This window comes from Stylophora pistillata, chromosome 9 (assembly GCF_964205215.1).
Source record: "Stylophora pistillata chromosome 9, jaStyPist1.2, whole genome shotgun sequence".
Classification (NCBI taxonomy): domain Eukaryota; kingdom Metazoa; phylum Cnidaria; class Anthozoa; order Scleractinia; family Pocilloporidae; genus Stylophora; species Stylophora pistillata.
In genome coordinates, this window is record NC_142527.1 from 18,527,701 (window position 1) to 18,552,700 (window position 25,000).

Here is a 25,000-nt window from a genome sequence, read left to right on the forward strand (position 1 = left end):
TCGCGAACCTAAAATCGCTTTCTTTTTCGAGCGATATTATTCCTGTATTGTCTCTGCCTGCGCAAAATAATGATCACTAAGAGCCAAAGCACAAGTTGCTCTTCGTCCGCCGTGTTGTCTTTGGCGCCATAATTTGTACTTTCGCGAGCCTGGAATCGAGCATTGCGATTGGTTTATTCTTCCGCTTCTGCTTCCGACTCCGACAATGCAGTTTTCACTAGATCGTAAGCGACGGAGTCATAGGCAGAATCGGTGTTCTGCTTCCGACTCCGTCGGTTTGATTTTCACTAGATCGTATCGCTCCACGCTTCTGATTACGACTCCGACTCCGACTCCGTCGCAAGTGAAAACCAGCCTTAACGACTCCTACTACGACTCCGACTCCGTCGCTAATGAAAACCAGCCTTAAAAGGAGCCTTATGTCCCACTGGACCATTTGTCAATCAACCGTCGTGTGATGTAGAACTCTTAGAGTCAAGTCAGCTTGAGCTACAGCTACTCCAAAGCAGTGAACAGCGGGCGCATTCCTCAAAATTGTTTTATGTCTTCATCGCAATACAAGATTTTTTGTGATTTGTACGTCCTTTCTCCAATGGAAACTGTCTTTATTTGTGGCGGTAAACTTGAGATCGAAGTAGGTGGTTCGCACGTTAGCTCATGCCACCATGCTGGTGGAAGTAAACAATAGATATCTCATTAGCTCCTTTTGTTCGTCTACCAGCATTTGAATTTGACCCGCACACGTCAACGGGAAGACTTCCTTATATAGCGCGCCTTGGTGTTTAAGATAAGACTTGGTTTCTGTTTCTTATCTAGAAAATTAATTAAATTGGTGGTAGACTCTGGCAGAATTTTGCTTGTTGTCAGTTTGTTTACACAAGATATTTGGTGACTACTGTACCAAAAAGTTGCGTTTTATTGATACCTTCGGTTTCGTAGTACCACGCTTTGTCTGTTCAAGCGTCAATAGTGTTACAAAAACTCCCCGACACTGTAGAACAAATGATGGCCATGTTCTTGTCATGGCAAGGTTACTATAGCAACCTTTCATGAAATTCTAAAAGAACAAATAAGCGGGGTTCTGAAAAAATTATTTGCGCGCGTGCCGAAAAAAAATTAAGACGATCTGCTATATAATACTCCCATAGTATCTCTTTCTTATTTTCTGACGAAGAGTAGCTTTAATTTTGTTGATGAAAAAGTCTCTGTGAGAATCTAATCTATCTTACACTAAGGGTGTTTTTAGGTTACTGTATTGCATGGTAATTTACTGTCACTAAACGACCACCAAGGAGTGAATATCGTTTACACCATAATCTACGTTAATATCAACTGATAAAAGGACAGCAGTATTGAAAATTATTCAAACAGTGTTCAAACTTTAGGTGCTGGAAACCAGTGCAAGCCATGACGCTTGATGAGAAGAGTCTATTTATTCACATTTCTGTTTGTTTTGATAGAATTTTGTGCCCCAAAGGGGCCATTACCCCTACGGCATGGTTGAACGGTTTGGACAGAGTTTTGTAACCGGCCGTGTCTACTTTCACCCGTGTTCGGATCTTGTAGATGGGAATTTAGAACACGGATGAAGTGTATTTCACCGGCGAGAACAATGAAAATCGTCATCCGTGCAAAATACGATGCTTGGCAGTCAGTTTTTTTTTTATTCGATTTGCTTTTTTTTATATAAAATCAAAGCGAATTTGGCTTGTTTAAATAAGCTATTCAAACGTTATTAGTTTAAGCATATCAAGTAGTTGAATATTATTCAAACGCTAATACTATCAAGCAATTAATTCTCCTTACAAGTGGTATAATTTATTTCCAGTTTATCACATTACGTGACCTCACTAATGTCAGATCAGAAGACACGCCTTCAAGAATGTTCGAAAAATGGAAAAGACACGGTGAAATTGACATTAAGTGTGGGCTTTTATGGTACACTGTAAAAGTAAGAAAATAAACGGGTTTAGATGGAAAGGATACGGTGGCCCATAGGGGCAAAACACAACTCACAATCTTTTCTGAAACACAACAATCTTTTCGAGAACACAACAATCTTTTCGAGAACAAAACAATCTTTTCGAGAACACAACAAAATTTTCCAGAACACTAAAATCTTTTTCAGAACACAACGAAAATTCCTGATGCACAACAATCATTTTGAAAATACAATAAAATTTTCTGATAAACAAACGCAAACTAAAACACAACAAAATTAAGTGAAACACAACAAAATTTCAAACTACTGGTAACTAACCCTGACACTAAAAGCGATGGGAACCTGGGACTGGCTCTGTTCAATGTCCTTAAATAGCACCATTTTGTACCGTTCATGTTCATGTGGTTTGATCGGAAATGGCTTCTTCATGTTCAGTAAGCGATAATCCGGGGGAGGAGAGCATAATTTCATATTACTTTACAAGAGGATATACGTATGAAGTTATCACTGAGTTTTTAGCGAAGTTTCATGGCATTACGATATCTGTACGAACATTGAAAAATAGGTTGAGGCAATTGAACTTAAGGAGAAGATTGACACCTTCTGATATAGATGTTGTCCGGGAACAAATCTTGAATGAGCTTAGTGGCCCAGGCTGCCAAGGTGGATATAGAAGTATGTGGCATACCCTACGACTAAAAGATATTCAAGTTCCTAGACATGTTGTAGCTGAACTTATGAGGGAAATGGATCCAGATGGATGTGAGCAGAGAAGGACAAAAAGCCTTAAAAGAAGAGGTTACTTCTCATCTGGTCCAAACTACACATGGCACGTGGATGGATACGATAAATTAAAACCTTATGGGTTTCCAATTCACGGCTGGAGTCGAAAAATAATGTGGCTGAAAGTCACAAAGTCAAACAACCATCCAGAAATTATTGCCAATTTCTATTTGAACTGTGTAGCAGAGCTGGGAGGCTGTCCAGTGAAACTGAGGACTGACTGTGGAACAGAAAATGGCGTGATGGCAGCGATGCAATGTACATTTCAAGAAGATGCAGAAGCGCACAAGTATGGGTCATCTCCGTCAAACCTAAGGATTGAAGGCTGGTGGGCATTTTACAGGAGAAATAGGTCTGGTTGGTGGATTAACTTCTTTAAAAACCTTGTGGAAAAGGAGGTCTTCAACCCTGGAGATGAGATTCAAAAAGCATGCCTCTGGTTCTGTTTTGCTCAGTTACTTCAAGATGACCTAGACACAGTTAAAGAACACTGGAACACACATTTAATAAGGGGCTCTAGGCACGACACTATCGGTGGTAGACCGGATGAACTATTCTTTCTACCAGAGCTTCATGGAGGAGGAGTAGATGGTCTACTTCACCCGCTCTTGGATGACGAGATCCAATCTATGAGGGAGAACCTGACATAGGAAGAGGAGGAGAGCATCCATCAAGGGTACTTTGAATATGTACTGGAAAACACAGAGTTGCAGCTGCCCCACAGTATTGATGAGGGACTCTCTCTGTATAAAGAACTCCTTGCAATTGCTAACAGAGACGATGTTTAATGAAGAAGAAAGGGCTGTGCGATATCAGCAGGGGCAGGTTCATACACAAGTGTTTACTTTGATTCAGGCTCATAACACCATGACTGATTTATGCCTTGTATTTTCCATTTCAATACTGTGCAAGTAAACCTAAAAAAGTACCCATCAGACTCAACATTAAAATCTTGCAATATAATTATCCATCAACAGGTTACAAGTACATGTTTAAAAGTTGTCTTCTGACAGCAAGTGAAAGTACTCATACGAACAAAAACAAAAATTTCAGGTGTACAATGTCAACAAGATTTAAGGAAATGAACAACTTAGGAATTTGCGTTCTTTCTTTGATCATACTGAAGCTATGATATCCACCAATTACATAAGAACCAAAACAATACCAACACAGGGGCTTTTATTCGTTATGACCAGGGGAGATGGGTTGGCTAACCTCCTCCCAAATGTAACATCCCTTTCTGTGGAATGATGATTTATGAAAATGTCAACAATCTTAAATACTTTAGGCCCCAGAATCCACCTACAAACACTTCTTGATGTTCTCCATACATTTTCTTCTAGTGGAGATGGAGAACTTTTTAATTTAAAGATGGTGTAGTTATTATCTTGTTTATTCCCATAACCTTTTCCATTGATCAAGTATCAAATATTCTGGGAGAGATTTGATATTGGCCACTCCTGGGACTTAAAGGTTTACCAATTGAAAGTGTTCTTGTCTTAGTTTGTAAAACTGGATGTTTTTCATACACTGTACTTGTTTTAACTCATACTAACAGTGGTCAACAATAACCTGAATTATCAACTATGGCATCATCATTAATTACTGCAAAGATGCTGACTCTAAACAAATAACTGGATCATCATGGAAATGAAAGGCTCAAACTATTGTGAAGCTTCATGCTTCCTTGTTTGAAATTAAAGGTGCAAATTCCTCTGCTAGTTCATTATATGACTGATAAGTTGTAGGTACTTCCAGAACAGGTCCACAAGTATGTGCTATGGGGCTGCGATGTGCCCCATCAAGTGAATTAAAGGAAACAGTTATTTCTGTCACTGCAATTACATCACTACCTGTGGTAAACTGAAGAAATGCATTCAAAACACCGTCATTAAGAGATTTTATGCAACGCTTCAAGTGATCAAAACTGTTTCTTTCCGACTCATTTTGTGGGTTTGCCGCTAATAACTTGATAACCTTTTTCCCTGTAGGGTTCTTTGCCTCATACATCTCTGCGATAGAGTCTAATGATCTGAACTGTGAAAAACTCTTAAGAGAAGAGATAACTGGTTTCCAACAATGCGAAATATACCTAGGCTTCTGTACTAGCTCTTGATGAGCTAGTTGTGTGATGATCAGTTCTATGTTCTCTTTTGAGATGCAATGAATATATGAAGTTCATATATTTTGAACTGCGGTATTAGATACGTGTCATGTGCGATCCTCGCAGTAGATAGCGCTATTCATGCAATAGCTAAAATCAGACCTGAAAAAAATCAGGCCTGTACGGGACTCCAACCACTGACCTCTGCGATACTAGTGTAGCGCTCTACCAATTGAGCTAACAAGCCAACTGGGAGCAGGCCGTTAAGTTGATTCGTAATAAACCCGTGAAAGTGATAAATGAGATGCAATGAATATATGAAGTTCATATATTTTGAACTGCGGTATTAGATACGTGTGATGTGCGATCCTCGCAGTAGATAGCGCTATTTATGCAATAGCGAAAATCAGACCTGAAAAAAATCAGGCCTGTACGGGACTCCAACCACTGACCTCTGCGATACTAGTGCAGCGCTCTACCAATTGAGCTAACAAGCCAACTGGGAGCAGGCCGTTAAGTTGATTCGTAATAAACCCGTAAAAGTGATAAATGATATGCAATGAATATATTAAGTTCATATATTTTGAACTGTGGTATTAGATACGTGTGATGTGCGATCCTCGCAGTAGATAGCGCCATTTATGCAATAGCGAAAATCAGACCTGAAAAAAATCAGGGCTGTACGGGACTCGAACCACTGACCTCTGCGATACTAGTGTAGCGCTCTACCAATTAGTATCGCACTAGTATCACAGAGGTCAGTGGTTCGAGTCCCGTACAGCCCTGATTTTTTTCAGGTCTGATTTTCGCTATTGCATAAATAGCGCTATCTACTGCGAGGATCGCACATCACACGTATCTTATACCGCAGTTCAAAATATATGAACTTCATATATTCATTGCATCTCATTTATTACTTTCACGGGTTTATTACGAATCAACTTAACGGCCTGCTCCCAGTTGACTTGTTAGCTCAATTGGTAGAGCGCTACACTAGTATAGCAGAGGTCAGTGGTTGGAGTCCCGTACAGGCCTGATTTTTTTCAGGTCTGATTTTCGCTATTGCATAAATAGCGCTATCTACTGCGAGGATCGCACATCACACGTATGTTCTCTTTTGTTGGTTTTTTGTAGCATTTGTAGCTACTTAGTACTTCAAGTACATCATCATCATTAGGTTCTAATTTGCCCTCCTTACACTGTTTTAATGTTTCTGCTTCATCTTTGCATATGTATAAGGAAAATGCTTCAAGGAGAAAACTGTCAGAAATATCCCTTTCTTCGAACAAACAACTCCCCATAAAAACACCTGAAAGAGTTACTGGGAAATACATAATTTCACAATACCCATACACCAATATTTTACTGATGGCTTCCCATTCTTGGTGCTGGTAATCATGTCTCACTGATGGTACTTTTTCTGTTGCATCGGTTGACAAGGACATAAAGAATTGGTGCTAAAGAATTGGTAAAGAATTGTGATTACTTCTCGCACTACACCAGGACCTCTCCCTTCCTCGATCTCCCCACGCTCATTAATTATAACTAGATTTAGGTGGTACATGTGAGTAGGGATGTCCAGGGCTTTGAATTCTTCTATCAAGTCTTTGAGAACTTGGGATCTGTGTACAAGCACATCCTTCACTAATAAAGGTGCAGTACCTAAACAAAAACAAACCCAACATTCAATTTACACAAATCGGTTGGTTACCAGTGACTAATCTAAATAACCATGGTTATTAAACAAGAGAATGTAGCCAAACAGTGTAAAAATACCAGTTACCAAGCATTCTTATTTGTGTCAATGAATATTCTATTAGCACATACCATTGTCAAAATCACCAAGTACATTTACATCACTCAGCTGACTTTCACCACCAGATACAGGGCATCCACTAATTAAGGCATGTTCACTGACATCACCAGAGATCAAACCATCATTGTTATCTGATAGGGCAGCTTGGCCAGCATCACATTGAGGAGCAGTTTGGTTGGCATTTGATGTAAAACCTGGGATATCATCTGCTCCGGTAACTGATCCAAGACTTTGAGTTACATCCACCGGGAGAAAACCTAAAACCAGCTACATTTTTTAAAACCTAACAATCCTTTGCAGGGAATCTGGGTGGGAAAGATGGCAAGCAAAAAGCAACCTAACTTAGGAAACTTCAGTGACAGTAAAATAAAGTATCGAATAAACTCCACCCCTTATTTTTCTTTGAAATACAGAAATGAATACAGAGCTCGACATTACAGTTACTTCTGATAAAAGGGCACGTGAATATGTCTTAAATTATGCGTGCAATCCTATCACAAAAGCTAATACACCAAAGAGGTGACAAATTTACAAACTAAAATAAAATCATGATATGGACTAGATCAACACTAATGCACACATACCAGAAGAACTGGACTGGACACCACTCGAAGTTGTACTAGTAAAAGATCCACTGGACCCAGCGACAAATTCAGGCAAGATAACACAATAGACGCTCTTCTTAGTTAATAACATGTGAATGAGGTGGCCGCGTACGTTCAGAAATGACAAGACTTATAAACTGTGCTTTCCGGATGGGAGCGAAGTAAGCACTCTTCCTGGAACAAACGAGCCATTTACATTGGAAAAGTACAAGGAAGACCTAGGGAAGACTTACGCACGCATTACATTGTTCTTATGCCCATTCGAAGATGCTTCAGACACTGAACCCGAGCGGACTTTCACGTTAGAATTAAAGAGCTCAGAATACCCGGCCACCTCATTTACATGTTACTAAATAAGAAGAGCGTCTATTGTGTTATGCCTCGTTCTTCAAAGCCTCCCGACACATGTAAATGAGGTGGACGGGTAATCTGAAGTTGCTCCCATTTTCGTCCATCTTTGCTTTCTTAGACTTCTTGAAAGTGGTTTGCCTCTCTTTCGACTTTTGGGATACGAATTTCTTGAAAGAGGACACTTGACTAGCTGAAGACGAAGATAAACTTATACCACACTTTGGGCAAAACTTGTCATGTGCTCTTCTCCAACCACCGCAACTGTGACAAAACATGGCGGGCAACAGCATGAAACAGAATGGAATATGGAGAACAAGAGCGAAGGGCCCATGTGACCAGAGCCAGTCCCAGATTCCGGTCGCTTTTAGCGTCAGGGTTAGTTACCAGTACTTTGAAATTTTGTTGTTTTTCACTTAATTTTCTTGTGTTTTACTTTGCGTTTGTGTATCAGAAAATTTTATTGTATTTCCAAAAAGATCGTTGTGTATCAGGAATTTTCGTTGTGTTCTGAAAAATATTTTAGTGTTCTGGAAAATATTGCTGTGTTCTCGAAAAGATTGTTGTGTTCTCGAAAAGATTGTTGTGTTTCAGAAAAGATTGTAAGTTGTGTTTTGCCCTTATGGGCCACCGTCAATGGTTTATTTGCCTGCAAACCACCAAATACATTTACTCAAGACTTCTCAAATAGCTAATTGACTTGTAATTAACCCCCTTTAAAGTGCCCCTGAGACGAAAATTGACCATTTTAATTTGGCCTAAATTGTTTACACAATGTTAAATTGGGTCAAGTAGAGACTCTTTTTGCCATTAACAACTCAAAACAAACCTTCGATGACCAATTCTTACCGCTTCAAAGTCGTCCAAAAATCGTCCGCCATTGCTAAAAACATGTTCCAGCCAAGCTCGCAAAAACGTCATTATGACGTCAAAGGCTCAACAAACTTATGCTTTGCTTTGTCACAACTCTCTTTGTTCGCTGCACAGAGAATCACACATATCACTTTTTTGAGAACTGTTTCGTTGTCAGTCGGGAAATGTCGACTTTTTCAGACGATGAATTGTCCCAGAAATCATCTGAAGCTTCTGTGGATAGTTTTGCGCCGACAAACGATGAATTTTTGCCATGCGAATAAAGATAAACACAGAACGGCACAGACTCCCCATGTGGCTTTTGTGGTCGCATCGCTTTATCGCCTTCGAACTGTATTTTTGCTTGTCGTAAGGGATTTTCCTTTTTTGTAAGAAATGATCGGGTGATTAGTAAAAGTAGTTTTCGGCAATGGCTAATTGTGTATCCGAAAGCGGAAATTGGGAGTTTGTGAAAGCCATTTCTAAGCCATCAAGGTGTTTTCCCCGATGCATTTGGTCTTATTAACCCTTTCCTACGTGTTTTTTACTATCTGTGCTTTGAGAGGTTTGAAGTGAACTCTGTTGTTGAGTTGCACTTTGGCCTCTTTTGTCTATTCTGTCTTATTCATGACTATTGTTGTGTTGCTTCAGTGAGGTTTAAAGCAGAGTTTGTTTCAACTCTTTTAGAGCTGTGACCTCATTGCGTTACAAAGTATTTTTTGGCTTAGACGGCAGTCTGGAAGTAGCGTTATGACAATTTTCCAAGTAGCTCTGAAGGGCGATAGAAGAGCAAACCGCTGGCATTCAGTTTGATATGAAACAGAAGTGGTTTTTTGTTTTGTCCGTAAAAGGTGTAACGGAGGCGCATTCGTCTTGCGAATAAATCTCGCAAAAGTTGGCCTGATTTTAAATTCGATTGTCACGGGCATTGGGATGAATTTGAGTTCCTTTGATAGCACGCTGACTTAGCTGTCAGATGGTTGCTACTTTGACAGGTTTTTAAAGAAAGTTTCATTTCCTTGGTTTTTTGGCTGCAAGCCTACATTTTAAAGTGTTTTTACGCTCTGTGTCTTAAGCTGTTTGTTCTGCTTTTGCTGCAGCTTTTTTTTTAAATCCGAGCACACAATTATATTTTTCACCTCTTTTGTATTAAAGTAAGCTCTTTGAGGTCAGAAATCTCAAACCTCAATTCGGCTATTTTATCATTCTTATTTACAATTTTCAACGAGTACCTTCCTTTGTGTAAGGTATTCTGCCAGAGAGTTGTTGAAGGTGGATATTGATCAGCTCATATGCAAAGGTGACAATCTTCCTTTTTTTAGTCGTGTCTTTTTCTTTGTCACTGTACCCAAAACAGTAACTACTGACAGCATAAGTTTTGTTCTTCAAGGCTTTTTTTTATGATATTTCATATCACCTTTTAGAAACAATGCATCCGGGCTTAGGAATAAACCCTAAGATGGAAGCCAATGGTGGGGTAGGAGTCTGCTTCTGATTCTAATCATGAGATGCAATGAATATATGAGTTTCATATATTTTGAACTGCGGTATTAGATACGTATGATGTGCGATCCTCGCAGTAGATAACGCTATTTATGCAATAGCAAAAATCATTTTCGCTATTGCATAAATAGCGTTATCTACTGCGAGGATCGCACATCATACGATTCTAATCATTTTGTGTGAACATACAGGTATTCATCGACGAAAAATAATGCTGTTTCATTTTCTCTTGATTAGAGGAAAAGGTGGAAATTCTTTAAGGAGAGCCATTTTGCAATCTAAATACATTTTAATGGTATTTTGAAGATGGTTATCAATAAACCTCACTTACCTTTACCGCTTTTCCTTTAGCAGCTGTAGGTTTCTTTGAGGAGAGCATCGCTGAATCAGAATCCTCGTCACTGCTATCGAGAATTACTGCCTTTCCACGCTTGCCTTTCTTGGCTGGTTGTTTCTTGGCTGGCTGTTTCTTGGCTGGTTGTTTCTTGGCTGCTGCGTCGCCATCAGGGCTGTCGTCCTGTGAAGATGACAAAGCTGCCTTTCTAGTTACGGTGGATTTCTTCGCTGCTGCTGTACTGTTCTTAGCAGGTTGTTTCTTCGTAGATTTAACAGATTCATCACCCTGAAAAAGCTGACTCGTTCGATGGCATCCCCATCTTGCACGCATTTTACGCGCGTGTAGGTGCTGCCATTTCTGCGACCAGTACTGTTGAAAGCTTTTTTGGTAAAACCAAAACCAAAATAATTACAACAACCCATCAGAACGGATGGAATCCCAGATTGGTTTCGACGCTTAATTAAAACGTCCTCCAACCTTAAGGGTAAACTTTCTGACAGGACTTTGCATTTCTTTGAAAGTGATGGTGGGTGGGCAGTGTTTTATTTACTAATCAGAAATGTCTTTCTGAAGTTTCAGAGAATAGAGAACCAATCACAGTGGCCATAACGAGAGTTGACGATGAGGATTGGAATGATGATGATAAGGAGAAGGAGAAGGAAAAGGAGGAAGGGGGTAGCTCTCTTGAAGAGGATGAGAGCAGTGGTCGAAGGTGATTGCGAGGAAAGACCCTCTAGTGAGAAAATATTGCGCTTTCCTGGGAGAGATGATAAGTAGAAAAAGTGTCGGGTTATAATCAACAGGCTGCCTTTTTATTTAGACAATGGAAGGCCCCGAGTTGGTGAGTTTTGAAGTCTTGTAAATAGGATGTCTTATAGTGAAAAAAAAAGTGATGGTATGTGTCCAAAACGAGAGAGGGTTAACATGATGTATACTTTACATCCTCTGCTTTTAGCTGTTCAAGTTTAAGATCTACGCTGTAACCGTGAACAAGAGCCTTTTTAGCAGTTTTTTTCTTGTAGTGTTGATCTTAAGGATTGTAAGTAAAGTGAGGAATATGGTTTTGAATTCTCTTTAGTTAACTGTTGCCGTCAAGGGAACTCACTATTTTAAGCTCTTTTTAAGAAGAAGTTTTGCATATAATCCAATGCTTTGACAGAAAAGGAAAGGTACAGTATACGTGCTGGTAAAATATCCAGACATGGTAAAACATATTAGGTGATAGGAGCAAACCGTTTTATCATGTTACTAGAGCGAATGTGGTGAAAAGAGTTAAAGGTTACTACAACTATTTAATCAGGGTAATATTTTTGCCCCATAAACCATTATACATACAGTTCTATATACGAGAGTTGACGATGAGGATTGGGATGATGATGATAAGGAGAAGGAGAAGGAAGAGGAGGAAGGGGGTAGCTCTCTTGAAGAGGATGAGAGCAGTGGTCGAAGGTGATTGCGAGGAAAGACCCTCTAGTGAGAAAATATTGCGCTTTCCTGGGAGAGATGATAAGTGGAAAAAGTGTCGGGTTATAATCAACAGGCTGCCTTTTTATTTAGACAATGGAAGGCCCCGAGTTGGTGAGTTTTGAAGTCTTGTAAATAGGACGTCTTATAGTGAAAAAAAAAGTGATGGTATGTGTCCAAAACGAGAGAGGGTTAACATGATGTATACTTTACATCCTCTGCTTTTAGCTGTTCAAGTTTGAGATCTACGCTGTAACCGTGAACAAGAGCCTTTTTAGCAGTTTTTTTCTTCTAGTGTTGATCTTAAGGATTGTAAGTAAAGTGAGGAATATGGTTTTGAATTCTCTTTAGTTAACTGTTGCCGTCAAGGGAACTCACTATTTTAAGCTCTTTTTAAGAAGAAGTTTTGCATATAATCCAATGCTTTGACAGAAAAGGAAAGGTACAGTATACGTGCTGGTAAAATATCCAGACAAGGTAAAACATATTACAGGTGATAGGAGCAAACCGTTTTATCATGTTACTAGAGCGAATGTGGTGAAAAGAGTTAAAGGTTACTACAACTATTTAATCAGGGTAATATTTTTGCCCCATAAACCATTATACATACAGTTCTTAGTGGATAAAGAAAGCATCGGCGTTATTTCAGCCATTGTACTATCATATGGTCCTCAACTTATCCTTCTAATTTAAACAGGATTTTCCTCCTACTGAAACTTATGGTCAGAATTATAAGTGGAACCAAATACCTAGCTCATACTGTGCCCTTGTTCTACTATTTAAATAACCTTGATATTTTTAATGTTGCTTTCCTTGTAGCATATTTAATGTATTCCTGTCATAAGAACCACCTTCCTAATGCTTTTGATACTCTTTTTTCTACTCACCATCAAATTCATAAGTACGATACACCGAATTCATTATTCTAGCAACTATCATCCACATTATTGCAGGACTAATATCAAACAGTGTAGATCGCTACGCATTATTTTTTGTCTATTGTTTCTTGTGCAGTAATTTAATTGTAGTAAAGTTTTGCGTGCGCTTTCTTTGTGTCATTACGTTACGTAGCATGTATTTAAACCGTATTGTTCATCGTTGGTGCAGTTTTTTCAGTGCAGTTTTGTCAAGTGTTTTGTGATATGCTGCTCATTATAGGAATGCTTTTCTATAGATTTTTGCTTATTCATCAGTACTACCGTTTATCAGTACTGCAGTACTAACAGTACCTATTTAGCAGAATATCCTTAAGTATTTTGTTTATTCGTCAGTACTAGCGTAGCGTATCAAATGCCCCTCTCTTGCGCACCTACATACTAGCTTTCGATTAAAGGACTGCATGTCACTAGCGTACCACAGTACTAGCATACTAACGTACTAACTATACCCAGAGTACTAGCGTACTAGCGAACTTCATATATTTCATTGTATCTCATTTATCACTTTCACGGGTTTATTACGAATCAACTTAACGGCCTGCTCCCAGTTGGCTCGTTAGCTCAATTGGTAGAGCGCTGCACTAGTATCGCAGAGGTCAGTGGTTCGAATCCCGTACAGGCCTGATTTTTTTCTGGTCTGATTTTGGCGATTGCTTAAATAGCGCTATCTACTTCTAGGATCGTGCATCATGTGTATCTAATACCGCAGTTCAAAATATATGAACTTCATATATTTCATTGTATCTCATTTATCACTTTCACGGGTTTATTACGAATCAACTTAACGGCCTGCTCCCAGTTGGCTTGTTAGCTCAATTGGTAGAGCGCTGCACTAGTATCGCAGTGGTCAGTGGTTCGAATCCCGTACAGGCCTGATTTTTTTCTGGTCTGATTTTGGCTATTGCTTAAATAGCGCTATCTACTGCGAGGATCGTGCATCATATGTATTAATAACTCAATCGACCTAAAGAAAAATGGCCAACGTTTGGCGCAAAATCGACCTTCAACGCCTAGGATGCTTTTGACATAAATTTGCATACTAATTAGAACGTTTTTTTTTTTAATTGCCATGTATTTTTTTCAATTGCCATGTATTTTTTGCAATTGCCATGTATTTTTTTCAATTGTCATGTATTTTCTTCAATTGCCATGTATTTTTGGTGATTGCCATGTATTTTTGCAATTGCCATGTATTTTTTGCTAAACGGCATTATTGTCCACTTTGGCGCCTCATAAACTTTCAAACTACAACGTAAACGGAATAAACCGCCGGTAATACATGCAAAAACCAAATTTGAAATTTTCTTTGTCCTTGTGATTGGCTACTAAAATTCCCGGTAAAACTGTAGAACGGCCGTTTTTCAGTAACATTTTGAAAATATACTTATGTTGAGCCGGTTTCGTCTTGAAAATTCCCGGCCATAATTGGGTAAACATATTTACATTGAGTCCGTTTCGCCCTCGTCATTTCATTCCAGGCATTCATTATAGGAAAATATATTTTAAAAGGTTTAGCCGGCCGTAATTTGATAAATTTATTTACGTCGATCCCGTTTCGTGTTCAAAATTCGCGGCCGCAACATTCAGTTCATTACATACGCTCTCGTCTTCAGCATTCCAGGCCGTGTTTTGGCAAATATATTATATGAAGTGAGTCGGCCGCAATTTGGTAAATTTACCTAAGTCAGTTTAGTCTTCAACATTACCGGCCGCCATTCGGTAAATATTTATTCGCCTTTACCGTAATAGAAATAAAAAAATATTATATTTTTTTGCTTTCGCATATCTTCACATCTGATCCAGTCAAACGAACAGTTAAATTTGACCCTTATTGTGATTGGTCCACTGATAACGAACTCCAATACTTTTGTTCTGAACTTGTCTTGTGATTGGCTAAAAAACGTTGGGTGGCCCCGGTTGAGTTCGTTTCACTGTAATTTACCCAAACAACTAGAGGATGAAAGCGAAGATCGAAGACGTTCAGTGCATATAATCTTCGACTTTGATTGCGTCGAACATCGGTCTCTTGCCGCTTCGGATATTCGACCATATGACAAATGTGAAGGAGACAACAACATCCCAGAAATGCCCTGGCTAGACTTACAAGTCTCAAATTGCAATTGCAGTAAAGGAAAAATCGCTGTGAAAAGCCAGGCTTCTGAAGAAGTGGCAAGCGACTCGAGTTATCAAAAGAAATAAAGAAAATACTCCATCACAAGATATAAAGAGGGTCTGGATGGGGTTTAGTGTCAAGTGTTATTTGGCCGTTTTTTTTAATGTTTAGTGTTAAAATGGGTAAAATTTTAATGTTAAGCGTTTAAAAAAAGTTTAGTGTTAAGTGTTAAAAGGTATTAGAACAGCGATTTCACTCAATAAAGGTCAATAAAAGTTTTACAGAGAAAGCAATAATATTAGAAAAAAGGACTAAGATTTGTTCAAACTTAGCTCTTATGATAAAGGCGTGCAAACTAGAAACAAAAGGAGAAGAGTCTGCGCAGAACTAACCGAACTGGTCAGCATGCATACTTTGTACTCATGCGCATAAGTTCTGTAGACATTCTGTGGTCAGCGGTTTTTCAGCAGACTTCTGCATGCAAAATGGCCGCCTCGTCCGCATCGGCGGGAATTGCGGAAGTATTGATCAGCTTTTATAGATGTGGCGAGGAAGATGCTTTTGAGAGACATCGCAGTAGAATTCCAATCGGTATAGACCAAAGAAATCTAACGGACGCCAGGAAGCATATGATCAACTTTCTTGGTATTTTGCAAATGGCTACGTCGCTGGGTATGGGAAATTTCGAGCTGAAACTGTACCGGCTGGCCAGGAGTGCTCACGGGAAAACGAAGAATTTACGTATCCTTACGCAACAACAGTGGGAGATGGAAGTGCCACTCCTTGTTTCTGACGAAACCCAAAGTGAACTCAATAGTAAGTAGACAACTGATCTGTCGAATTCATAAAGTGCAGGAAAAAGTTTTGAACTAATGATGAATGTAACCACAACATATGTATTAGAAAATTGGGGGTTACAAATTATCCTTATTCGATCTTAGAAAAGGATAATTACTTTGAAGGTTATAAGTATGAAATACTAAAGTAAAATTTCCTCTTTTTCATCTTTTTTAAGTACATGTGGTACAGAAAATAATTAATTGGTCAGACAAGAAAATGGTGCTTGTACCGGGTGTGAAGCAAACTCCTAAAGAACCTCTTGGTACTTCAACAAGTTCTTCAGAAGATAAAGATCCAGAAATTGCCATCATAGACAATGAGCCTGGAGCATCAAATTCTGCGAGAAATAGAAGTAGGAAAAGAAGACAAGAATGTCTGGAAGATAAAGAACTAGTTCAAAATATTTTGCGAGACTATAAAGTTGTGAGAAATGTGCGTCAGAGGCATGAATTAGATGAGCTTCAAGCAGGTAAATTTTAATGAAATAGGTGGTTTTTGAATTTCTACTTTTACTTGTACTTTTACCTTTACTTATGTGTTTACTTAGACTTAGGGAAGCTTGCTGGAAGCTCAGCTCTTAATGAGGTGAAATTTACTTGTGGAGTCTGCAAGAAACCGTATTTTATCAGTACTAAGTCCAGCAGAACCACCCAAGGGAAGGTCAATTATTTCAAATTCAGTAAGTTTAAACAAATATTTTTAATTTACCAATATCATTACTGCAGATCACATGTTTCAGTACTCAGAATAAGAAAAAATAATAATTCCGAGTGTATTTAGGTGATAGTAACTCTGGTCTTTTGTATTCAGCTGATCTTCTAAAAGACTAATGAATGTTTATAATTAAGTTGAACTTCCCTTATCACTTTTTCAATAATCCCCATGGTGGAGAAATGTAAACCTAGGAATACACTGTTCACCTTTGCTAAAAATTTGTCCTTTGTAGCACATTTCAATAAGTGCCAAAGAAATTACGAGAAAGCACAGCGTTTAGTGAAAAACAACCACACCCTGGACAGCCTTTGGAAAAAAGGAAATTGTGAACGACTTTCTTCAGCATCAAGCAGCAATTCCATGTCACAAGATGAGCAGGAGGACTTTACTGGTGCTGATGCCATAGAAACAGGCTCTGACAAGTAAAAACCTTACTGAAGAATATATTGTTGTATAAAAGAACTTTTTTTTGGATGAAAATCTAGATTATTATAGAACTCATGCATAGACATGTCATTACCATGTACCAATAGATAATATTTGTTGTACACACAAAGATTGTTTAGCTTTTTCCTTAGATCTCAAAACCAATGTCTTTGACCAGCATTTGTAGTACTGCTGATAGAGTCTTAATGCATAGTTTTTGTTGATATTTTGAACTTAATGAAATAAAGCAGTTTATGTTTTTCAAATTGATGTTTGCACGTGTGTTTCATGTGTAAGAACAAAATCATATTTTGCCAAAATATAATTGCATGGCAGTTAGCAAATAGTGGAACTACTAAAAACAATTGGCATTTGTATCATGATACCAAAAATCCATTACAAAGCTTAATATCTGGAGCATTCTCCATTGCTTGTAGTGTCCCAATGTTATATATGTTCTTCTTTGTTCCCCTTTTGAAATTCCTGATACTGGCTGATACTGTGAACACAATGAACAATGACCAGAAATGAATCTATATGTTGCGAAAACTATAACACATGTATGTGATAATTTCCTTATACAGTGATAGTGTTTACCTAAACGAAGATTTGGAAGAATCCGCAGACTTGTCTCAAAGCCATGATGACACTGTCAGTTCATGTATTGAATCATGGGATGAAGAAACACATTGTGCTTTTGATGAAGCTGGCTATGTTGACCAGAAAGATTCAACACAGGATCCGGAGGGTCATGTGATAAGCGATGCGAACGTGGATGATGACTTGACATGTTTTAACTTGTGAGTGTTTATGTAACTAGAAAGATGGAGGACAGATGGTCCATTTGTGTTTGATCTTGTAGTTTCTACTGGCTCCAACTCTAAGCTTGCGAGTTTTGTTGAGGTTGCTTACGTAATGGGGAAATGTTGTTGCACTATAATTTATGAGAATTGACAAATTGTTAGCATTGGTCTGTGTGTGGTCTTTGCGCATTTAGACGTTTGTGTACGTTTATTCTTCTAGGTGTGTGGAGAATGCCCATCCAGTTGCTATTAAACTCAACCAACTTCTTGAGAAAGGAAAGATCCCGGAAGACTGTCTCTACTACAAATTTATTGACAACACTACATCTTTCGCTCTAGTTGATCCTAAGTCTGCTTCAGATTTCACATGGGACCGAGATGTGTGCGAGTTTTTTGACACTATCAAGTATCTCGGAGGTAGTCGGACAAGAAATTTTGTGAGAGGGCCTGGTTTCTTTGGAACTGGGAGAGGGGGACTGAAAGAATTCAACACATTTTCTGATTTCAATCTTTGCGGTCCGTCAACAAATTCGTCAAAACGCTTTCAAGCTGGTTATACTACAGCCAGTGGGGTGATAAAACCGCATCTATTGTCCTTGTATTCCTTTGCCTTCAATCGACAAGCTGATTTGCCAGCGCTTGTTTCTACAGACAAGTTGAACGTTATACCATTGTCACAAGCTATTGATGGAACTGCATTAAAACCTGGCCTAGAATATGATTCACTTCAGAAAATGGTGGTTGGGCTAACAACTCAAATAGACCAAAATAATTTCAGCAGCAACTCCATTTCTGATCCTGAGGAAATAAAAAAAAGCTCTTAACAAGCGCCGAAGTGGTCGTAGGTACATCACTGGACAACGGCTCATCGATTCCAGTTGGTGTGTACTATCGCCCCAAATCAGTAACTGGTGAAGAAATCCTCAAATCTATACAAGACACAGCTAAGACCTTGCAAACTTGCCAAATGTGTTTGAAGCTCCAGGCGTCTGTAAGTCAAATTGTATCAAATGACATGCCCTCTTGCTTTAGCAGCTGTGATGAGTGTCTTAAGCTCAAATCTGTTTGCTCAGCCTGTAAACAAAATGGCCAGGTCTCACACATTCCTTCCTTAAGGGCTTGTAACCGGTGTTTAGAAAAAGGACTAAAGTGTAACAGGTTTCTTGCTGCAACGGTAATTACCGATTGTGAAGAGTGTAACAAGAAGGCGTTGTCAAATCTACACTCTATGGCCGAAGATGGTACATTACCTATTGAACTTTCGCTTCTTGTCGCCCTGCCAGATGTGGTTCATCTTGGCAAGAGTATGAAATGCAGCTGGGCCAACTGGTTCATTGATCTTGAGGGCGCGAAGAGTAGTCTAGTTCTAATTCGAACACTCCGCGATTCTGCTGGCCCTGATGTACGTAAGAAGTTACGAAAAATGCTGACCCTGGACTGCGTAAGGAATAAAGATCGGATGGCTGTAGAACCTATCGTACGCCTTACTAGAACCTCGGTACTAGAGGTACTGAGAGGAATAAGTTTGGTCGTCCACACAATAGTTCCAGAAAAGTATCGCTTTTGGAAATCCAATCAGAGTGGGATATGCAAAAGACCCATTGCGATTGAAAGTGGGACTCAAGGAAAAGTGCTTGTGTTAGACTATGACTTCGAATCTCAGGAGGCTCGTCTCGTGGAATTACGTTTGCATCAACCAGTTGATGTTCACGTTCGGAAAGAGACATTCAAGGATGCAAGGGACCTTTGTTTTACCAGTGGTATAGTTTTCGTTTCTGAAAGAGGATCTGGGGCAATCCGTGTTATTGACTTGGAAGGCAAAGTACGTTTAAAGCCGGAGGGCCTGAAATCGCGAGCAGAACTACTTTCACAGCTGAGTCGTTTTAGTTTATCACAGGATGGCACAGTGCCAATTCTTCGGAAGCGACTCGCGACACATTTAAAAGCTTTAGCTGCACAAGTTAAGAACCCAGAAATCATCCAGCTTAACACGCCTTTAGTAAAACCAACGTCAATTTGTGTGGCGAGTACAGACATCCTTTTGTGTGCGGATGACGAGCACCAAATGATTATTCAGTTGGAAGTAAGCTGCAATGGAGTTGCTGTCGTTGGTACTAGCATGCGAGAAATACATTATCCCGATGGCGTTTCCAGTATTGAATCTCTTTGTGTGTGGAGAGGGTCCGCATACTTGGCTGCATCTGGTAATGCAGGTGGGTTATAAGATTGTGACCTGGCAAATTCAAACGTCAAACAGCTCCTGCAGAATTCGTCCGATTCATGCAGTGAAATCAAGAGGCTGTGTCATTATCGCGACGTAATTGTGTTCACTGACATCGTAGATAGGAAAGTCAAGACCTTCGATCCGAAAACCTCAACTGTTAAAACATTACGTATGATGGACGATCCTCGCAGTAGATAGCGCTATTTGAGCAATAGCGAAATTCAGACCTGAAAAAAATCAGGCCTGTACGGGACTCGAACCACTGACCTCTGCGATACTAGTGCAGCGCTCTAACCAATTGAGCTAACAAGCCAACTGAGAGCAGGCCGTTAAGTTGATTCGTAATGAACCCGTGAAAGTGATAAATGAGATAGAATAAATATATGAAAATCATATATTTTGAACTGCGGTATTTGATACGTATGATGGACGATCCTCGCAGTAGGATAGCGCTATTTGAGCAATAGCGAAATTCAGACCTGAAAAAAATCAGGCCTGTACGGGACTCGAACCACTGACCTCTGCGATACTAGTGCAGCGCTCTAACCAATTGAGCTAACAAGCCAACTGAGAGCAGGCCGTTAAGTTGATTCGTAATGAACCCGTGAAAGTGATAAATGAGATAGAATAAATATATGAAAATCATATATTTTGAACTGCGGTATTTGATACGTATGATGGACGATCCTCGCAGTAGATAGCGCTATTTGAGCAATAGCGAAATTCAGACCTGAAAAAAATCTCAACCGCAGTTCAAAATATATGATTTTCATATATTTATTCTATCTCATTTATCACTTTCACGGGTTCATTACGAATCAACTTAACGGCCTGCTCTCAGTTGGCTTGTTAGCTCAATTGGTTAGAGCGCTGCACTAGTATCGCAGAGGTCAGTGGTTCGAGTCCCGTACAGGCCTGATTTTTTTCAGGTCTGAATTTCGCTATTGCTCAAATAGCGCTATCTACTGCGAGGATCGTCCATCATACGTATCAAATACCGCAGTTCAAAATATATGATTTTCATATATTTATTCTATCTCTGTTAAAACATTGATGGGCAATGGAAAAGAAGGAACTAATGATGGAACTGGTGAAACCTGTACCTTTGCGCAAGTCCACGGAATATGCAGTTTCCAGAATACTATATTGGTGTCGGACGTAGCTGCTGGAACGGTAAAAATCCCTTCAAGATGCTGTGAACAATGTTTCATCAGTGAACGAATATATTAAAAGCACAGTTGCTACAGTTAAACAGCACTACAACATGAAAGAAGCAGCAGCAACAAATGGTCCCCAAGGAACTGTATCAAAGAAAACTCAAGTCTCGTTAGAACTCCTTGAACAAGGTATGGCACGACTGCAAAATAACTTGAAGAACATAAATGAGGATTATGTTGGTGACGTTGACCTCCGTACATTACTGACCACTATAGTTGAAAACCTTCATGCAGTCTCCCACTTCAAAAACGAGACTTTTACAGCTTTACAGTATGCTCGAGACTTTGGAACAATTGCAAAAGAATCATTAAAAAGAACAACAAAATGGAGTGCCAAATACTTTACACATGACAAATCGTTTTATCCAGTTCCAACATCTAGTATGGAGTTGGCAGATGTTGAAGTGATGAAGTCTCCAATAGCTGCAAGGATAGATCCTCTAATTGAAGTAGCGATGAAGGAGTTGGTGGATAAATTTCGTCCCGTGAGGCAGAGAACAGTGCGCAGTGAAACCACAAAAGACAAAGCCGGAGCTCTCCCACCAGCAGTGTATTACACTCAACCTCCTCATACCAAAGTAATGTTCCACAACGACCCAACTGTTGAAGGAGAAGTAATGGAACAAATTACTCCGCATATCATAGATGACGATGGGGACTCGCACGCACCCAGTATCACGTTTGTGGACGATAGCACTATTGAAATAGTTGCTGTTGTTGAAGTGCCAGATCAAGAGGATGAATACGACCCCGACTCAGGCAACGATGTGGATGATGACGATCACGACTCCTACCCCCACACAACAACACTCACCAGGTCCGGGCGCGCCATTCGCGCTCATTTTCACCTTGACTTGTAGAGTTTGCACTATCGGGTCTGCGCATATACATTACCTTGTGATGAATCTGTGATCAAGAGTTAATTGCATAACAACCCGTAAATAGCGCCACCTTGGACCCTGGAAAGCAAACGATGAAGAGGTAGACCTAAAGAGAGTTGGAGACAAACCGTAAAGAAGGAAAGGGGGAGTTTAGACTCAAGGCTTGCTTGCTGCTAATACATGTGCTAAGAAACAAGAGGATGGCTAGTGAGGATGCAACAGCCTTTTCCCGGTAGGTAAAAGGAGCATGATGATGATTAAATAAACAAATTGTTCAAATGAAAGTTTGCGAAAGTGTGATAACGACAGAGGAAAATTTTAATTGTTAAGCATAATGTTCCCTTCTGCAGAGAAATAGTCTCCAATGATTTTCCATGATAGAGACATAAACAATGAACAACACAAAATTGCAATCAAAATGACACAGTATGTAAATCAATTGTAGCTGATTCCATATTGAATGCCCGCGTTTATCGTTATCAGTATCTGGCGCATTTTTTAGCCGTTTCTCGTTACATTTGTATCAATTTTAGTGTTTCAGAGAATTTTTTAGTGTTAGATGTTAAACAGCCCAAAATTTTAATGTTTGATGTTATAGAAGGTAAAATTTTAGTGTTTAGTGTTTTCGAGATACCCCCATCCAGACCCTCTATTAACCTTAATTCAGGAGCAAACCTTTACATAGATGTACTACTAAAAGGGGCATTTAATACAGGTAGCAAAGGCTATTGATCGATCAAAAGCGGGCCGGGTGATACACCTGTCGAGGAAAGGCGTAAAATTTTGGCGCCAATTTAAGCAATTTTCAACGACCACATATAATTCCTACAAAACTTGGGGACTCAAGGGGACCTTCGATAATATTGAAAAGTGCCATTATTCAGGCACCCCTTGGTGGAATATATATGCTTAAGAGAAGCCGCCAGAATATTTCGAGAATCGAAAATCAGCGACGAAAACTCGAATTTCTTTTTATTTTACCAAAACATCCCTTTCTGTGAACTAGCTTTGAAAAAAATATTTTAAAGTTTCAGCGATTTTTTTTCCGGCTGAAATTTAAAAAAGCTTGAAAATTCGCCAAAATAGCCGTTTTCGCCTTGCCTAAACGGTCAAATCGTCACGCAACTTTAGAAAGATGTTGGTAGCGCTAAATAAGTCCATTCACCATCAAACTTTGCACAGTAATTGCAACATAACTACACAATAAAAGCACATAAAAAGTTTCTTGTAATTCTCTTTGGCATGGGTTTTATCGCCGTTTTTATAACGGTGTATTTTGCACGTCCTTTTGGGAGACAAAATGAACGCTAACTTTGACCGGTTTAAACGACACCTAAGAATAAACACTAGCGAGAAAAACACACAACGTTTCGATGACTCCATGTCATCATTCTCAAGTGAGAAGAGAATAAAAATGAAACTATTTATTTAATAGTTTACATTTATGAACTCAACACGCGCAATTATTTATTAAAATATTTTAAATATTTTAAACTTTTTACGTTTGCCACCTTCGTACGGTATAAATTAACTATTCATTTTTATTCTCTTCTCACTTGAGAATGATGACATGGAGTCATCGAAACGTTGTGTGTTTTTCTCGCTAGTGTTTATTCTTATATGTCTAACAAAATCTAATGTCATTTAAACGACACCTGGTACCGAAAATTTCGACATTAAAACCATATCAGACGAGAGCTCATTTATCAATCTATACACCTGGAAATTTTGGCCGTTGGAAATTAAGCCTCGTCTTGGTAGTTAAATGAAACGTGATGCCACCCAAACGCCATGTAAGCGTGCAGAATTCGATGTTCATTTCAAGCTAATTATAGAGTCAGTTTGTCGAAAATACACAAAAAAAATTAATGACCTTGAAACGGCGTCAGCATCGTTATGTTTCTTTTGTGAAGCTGTGAATGTAAAGCAAAGTAATTTTTAATCTTTCTTGATTACGTTTTAAGTGCCAGCGTGTCTCTTAACACATGTTAATACGGCTGATGGAAATTACAAACTTCAGAACATTTCGAAAACAATCACAGTGTTGGCTAAAACCTCGCTACTTACACTTAAATTAATGATGTGTTGACTTGCTTCTTAGCAAATATATATATATATACACAAAAATCTTCGTGCTTAAATTAAGAAAAAGAAAGCTATTTGGGTCATTCACAGCATTAGACAACGTGTGCAATTTATCAAGTTTATTGACCTGTGCGTGACCTAAGCCGTGACGCTTAACATGTTGAGGTAAACAAAGAATCGCCTCAAATTCTTTTATTTCTGCTTTAAAAATCTTGCATGAAAGAACAATATAAAAATCCGTCGAGGAAACTATCATCACATTTTTAAAAGAACTTTCCGAGAATTATTTGTGTGAAAATCTATCGTCACGCGTAAATGGCCTTCTTGAATGGCAGGGATTCACCCATGAAATCCAGTTGTGCACTCAAGGAAATCCTGAAGTTGTGGCTATCATGCAGGACGTTCTGAAGACCCTAAAGCTGAACACGTGGATGTAACGAAGGCATATTTCAGGCAAGATAACGCCGGTTGCTATCATTCATCATGCACGATCCTAGCGTGTCCAGCCATTGCAGAATCTACTGGTGTCAAGGTTATAGAAATCGACTTTTCTGACCCGCAGGCCTAGGGAGGTAAAGGTGCCGCAGACAGACTTGTGGCAAATGTAAAGGCCACGTAAGGGTCGACATAAAGGAAGGCAACGACAGGAAGTCAGTTCCAAGAAGCTCTTCTTTCCCACGGGGGCATCGAAGGAGTGAGAGTAGTTGCAATTGACAGCATGGAGGATTTCGTCATTGATGAGGCAAGGAAGATTCCCGATATCAGCAAGCTCAACAATTTTAAGTCAACCCCGAAAGCATATAGAAATTATAGCTTTGCGTGCCTATGGAGTCGGGAGTGGGAAATATATCAGATTAGACAAGCAATCTTCCGTTAAGTGCTAGTGAGCTTCATACAGTGTTGACAAGTAGCATATTTTTGATATGTTGCAATCACCTTTGCCACCTGTCCGCGCGCAAGTCCCCCGTCCATACTCGACCACACCCGTGTTCGTGGGTGTGTCCA

At 39.3% G+C, this 25,000-nt stretch overlaps 3 protein-coding genes and 1 pseudogene across 4 annotated transcripts; 3 read left to right on the top strand and 1 right to left on the bottom strand.

Annotated features, from left to right (window-relative positions):
* The first annotated feature begins 2,322 nt into the window (after positions 1-2,322).
* LOC111331704 (uncharacterized) lies at positions 2,323-3,818 on the top strand. The gene has a single exon (XM_088734048.1). It carries the CDS (start codon positions 2,359-2,361, stop codon positions 3,373-3,375), a length of 1,017 nt encoding a protein of 338 aa, XP_088590174.1. The 5' UTR covers positions 2,323-2,358; the 3' UTR covers positions 3,376-3,818.
* On the bottom strand, positions 3,664-8,137 carry LOC111322332 (uncharacterized; annotated as a pseudogene). The gene is made up of 4 exons (XR_015992067.1): positions 7,628-8,137; positions 6,657-6,912; positions 5,935-6,491; positions 3,664-4,866 (listed from the first exon to the last, which is right to left on the bottom strand). The product of XR_015992067.1 is annotated as an uncharacterized LOC111322332 (transcript).
* Positions 8,138-13,372: 5,235 nt separating this feature from the next.
* LOC111343100 (uncharacterized) lies at positions 13,373-17,055 on the top strand. The gene is made up of 4 exons (XM_022950239.2): positions 13,373-15,621; positions 15,821-16,114; positions 16,193-16,324; positions 16,592-17,055. The coding sequence occupies exons 1-4, from the start codon at positions 15,228-15,230 to the stop codon at positions 16,783-16,785; spliced, it is 1,014 nt and encodes a 337-aa protein (XP_022805974.2). The 5' UTR covers positions 13,373-15,227; the 3' UTR covers positions 16,786-17,055.
* A 3,946-nt stretch (positions 17,056-21,001) lies between these two features.
* Positions 21,002-22,259, top strand: LOC148723626 (uncharacterized). Its single transcript, XM_088732135.1, has one exon. It carries the CDS (start codon positions 21,077-21,079, stop codon positions 21,887-21,889), a length of 813 nt encoding a protein of 270 aa, XP_088588261.1. The 5' UTR covers positions 21,002-21,076; the 3' UTR covers positions 21,890-22,259.
* Positions 22,260-25,000: the final 2,741 nt, after the last annotated feature.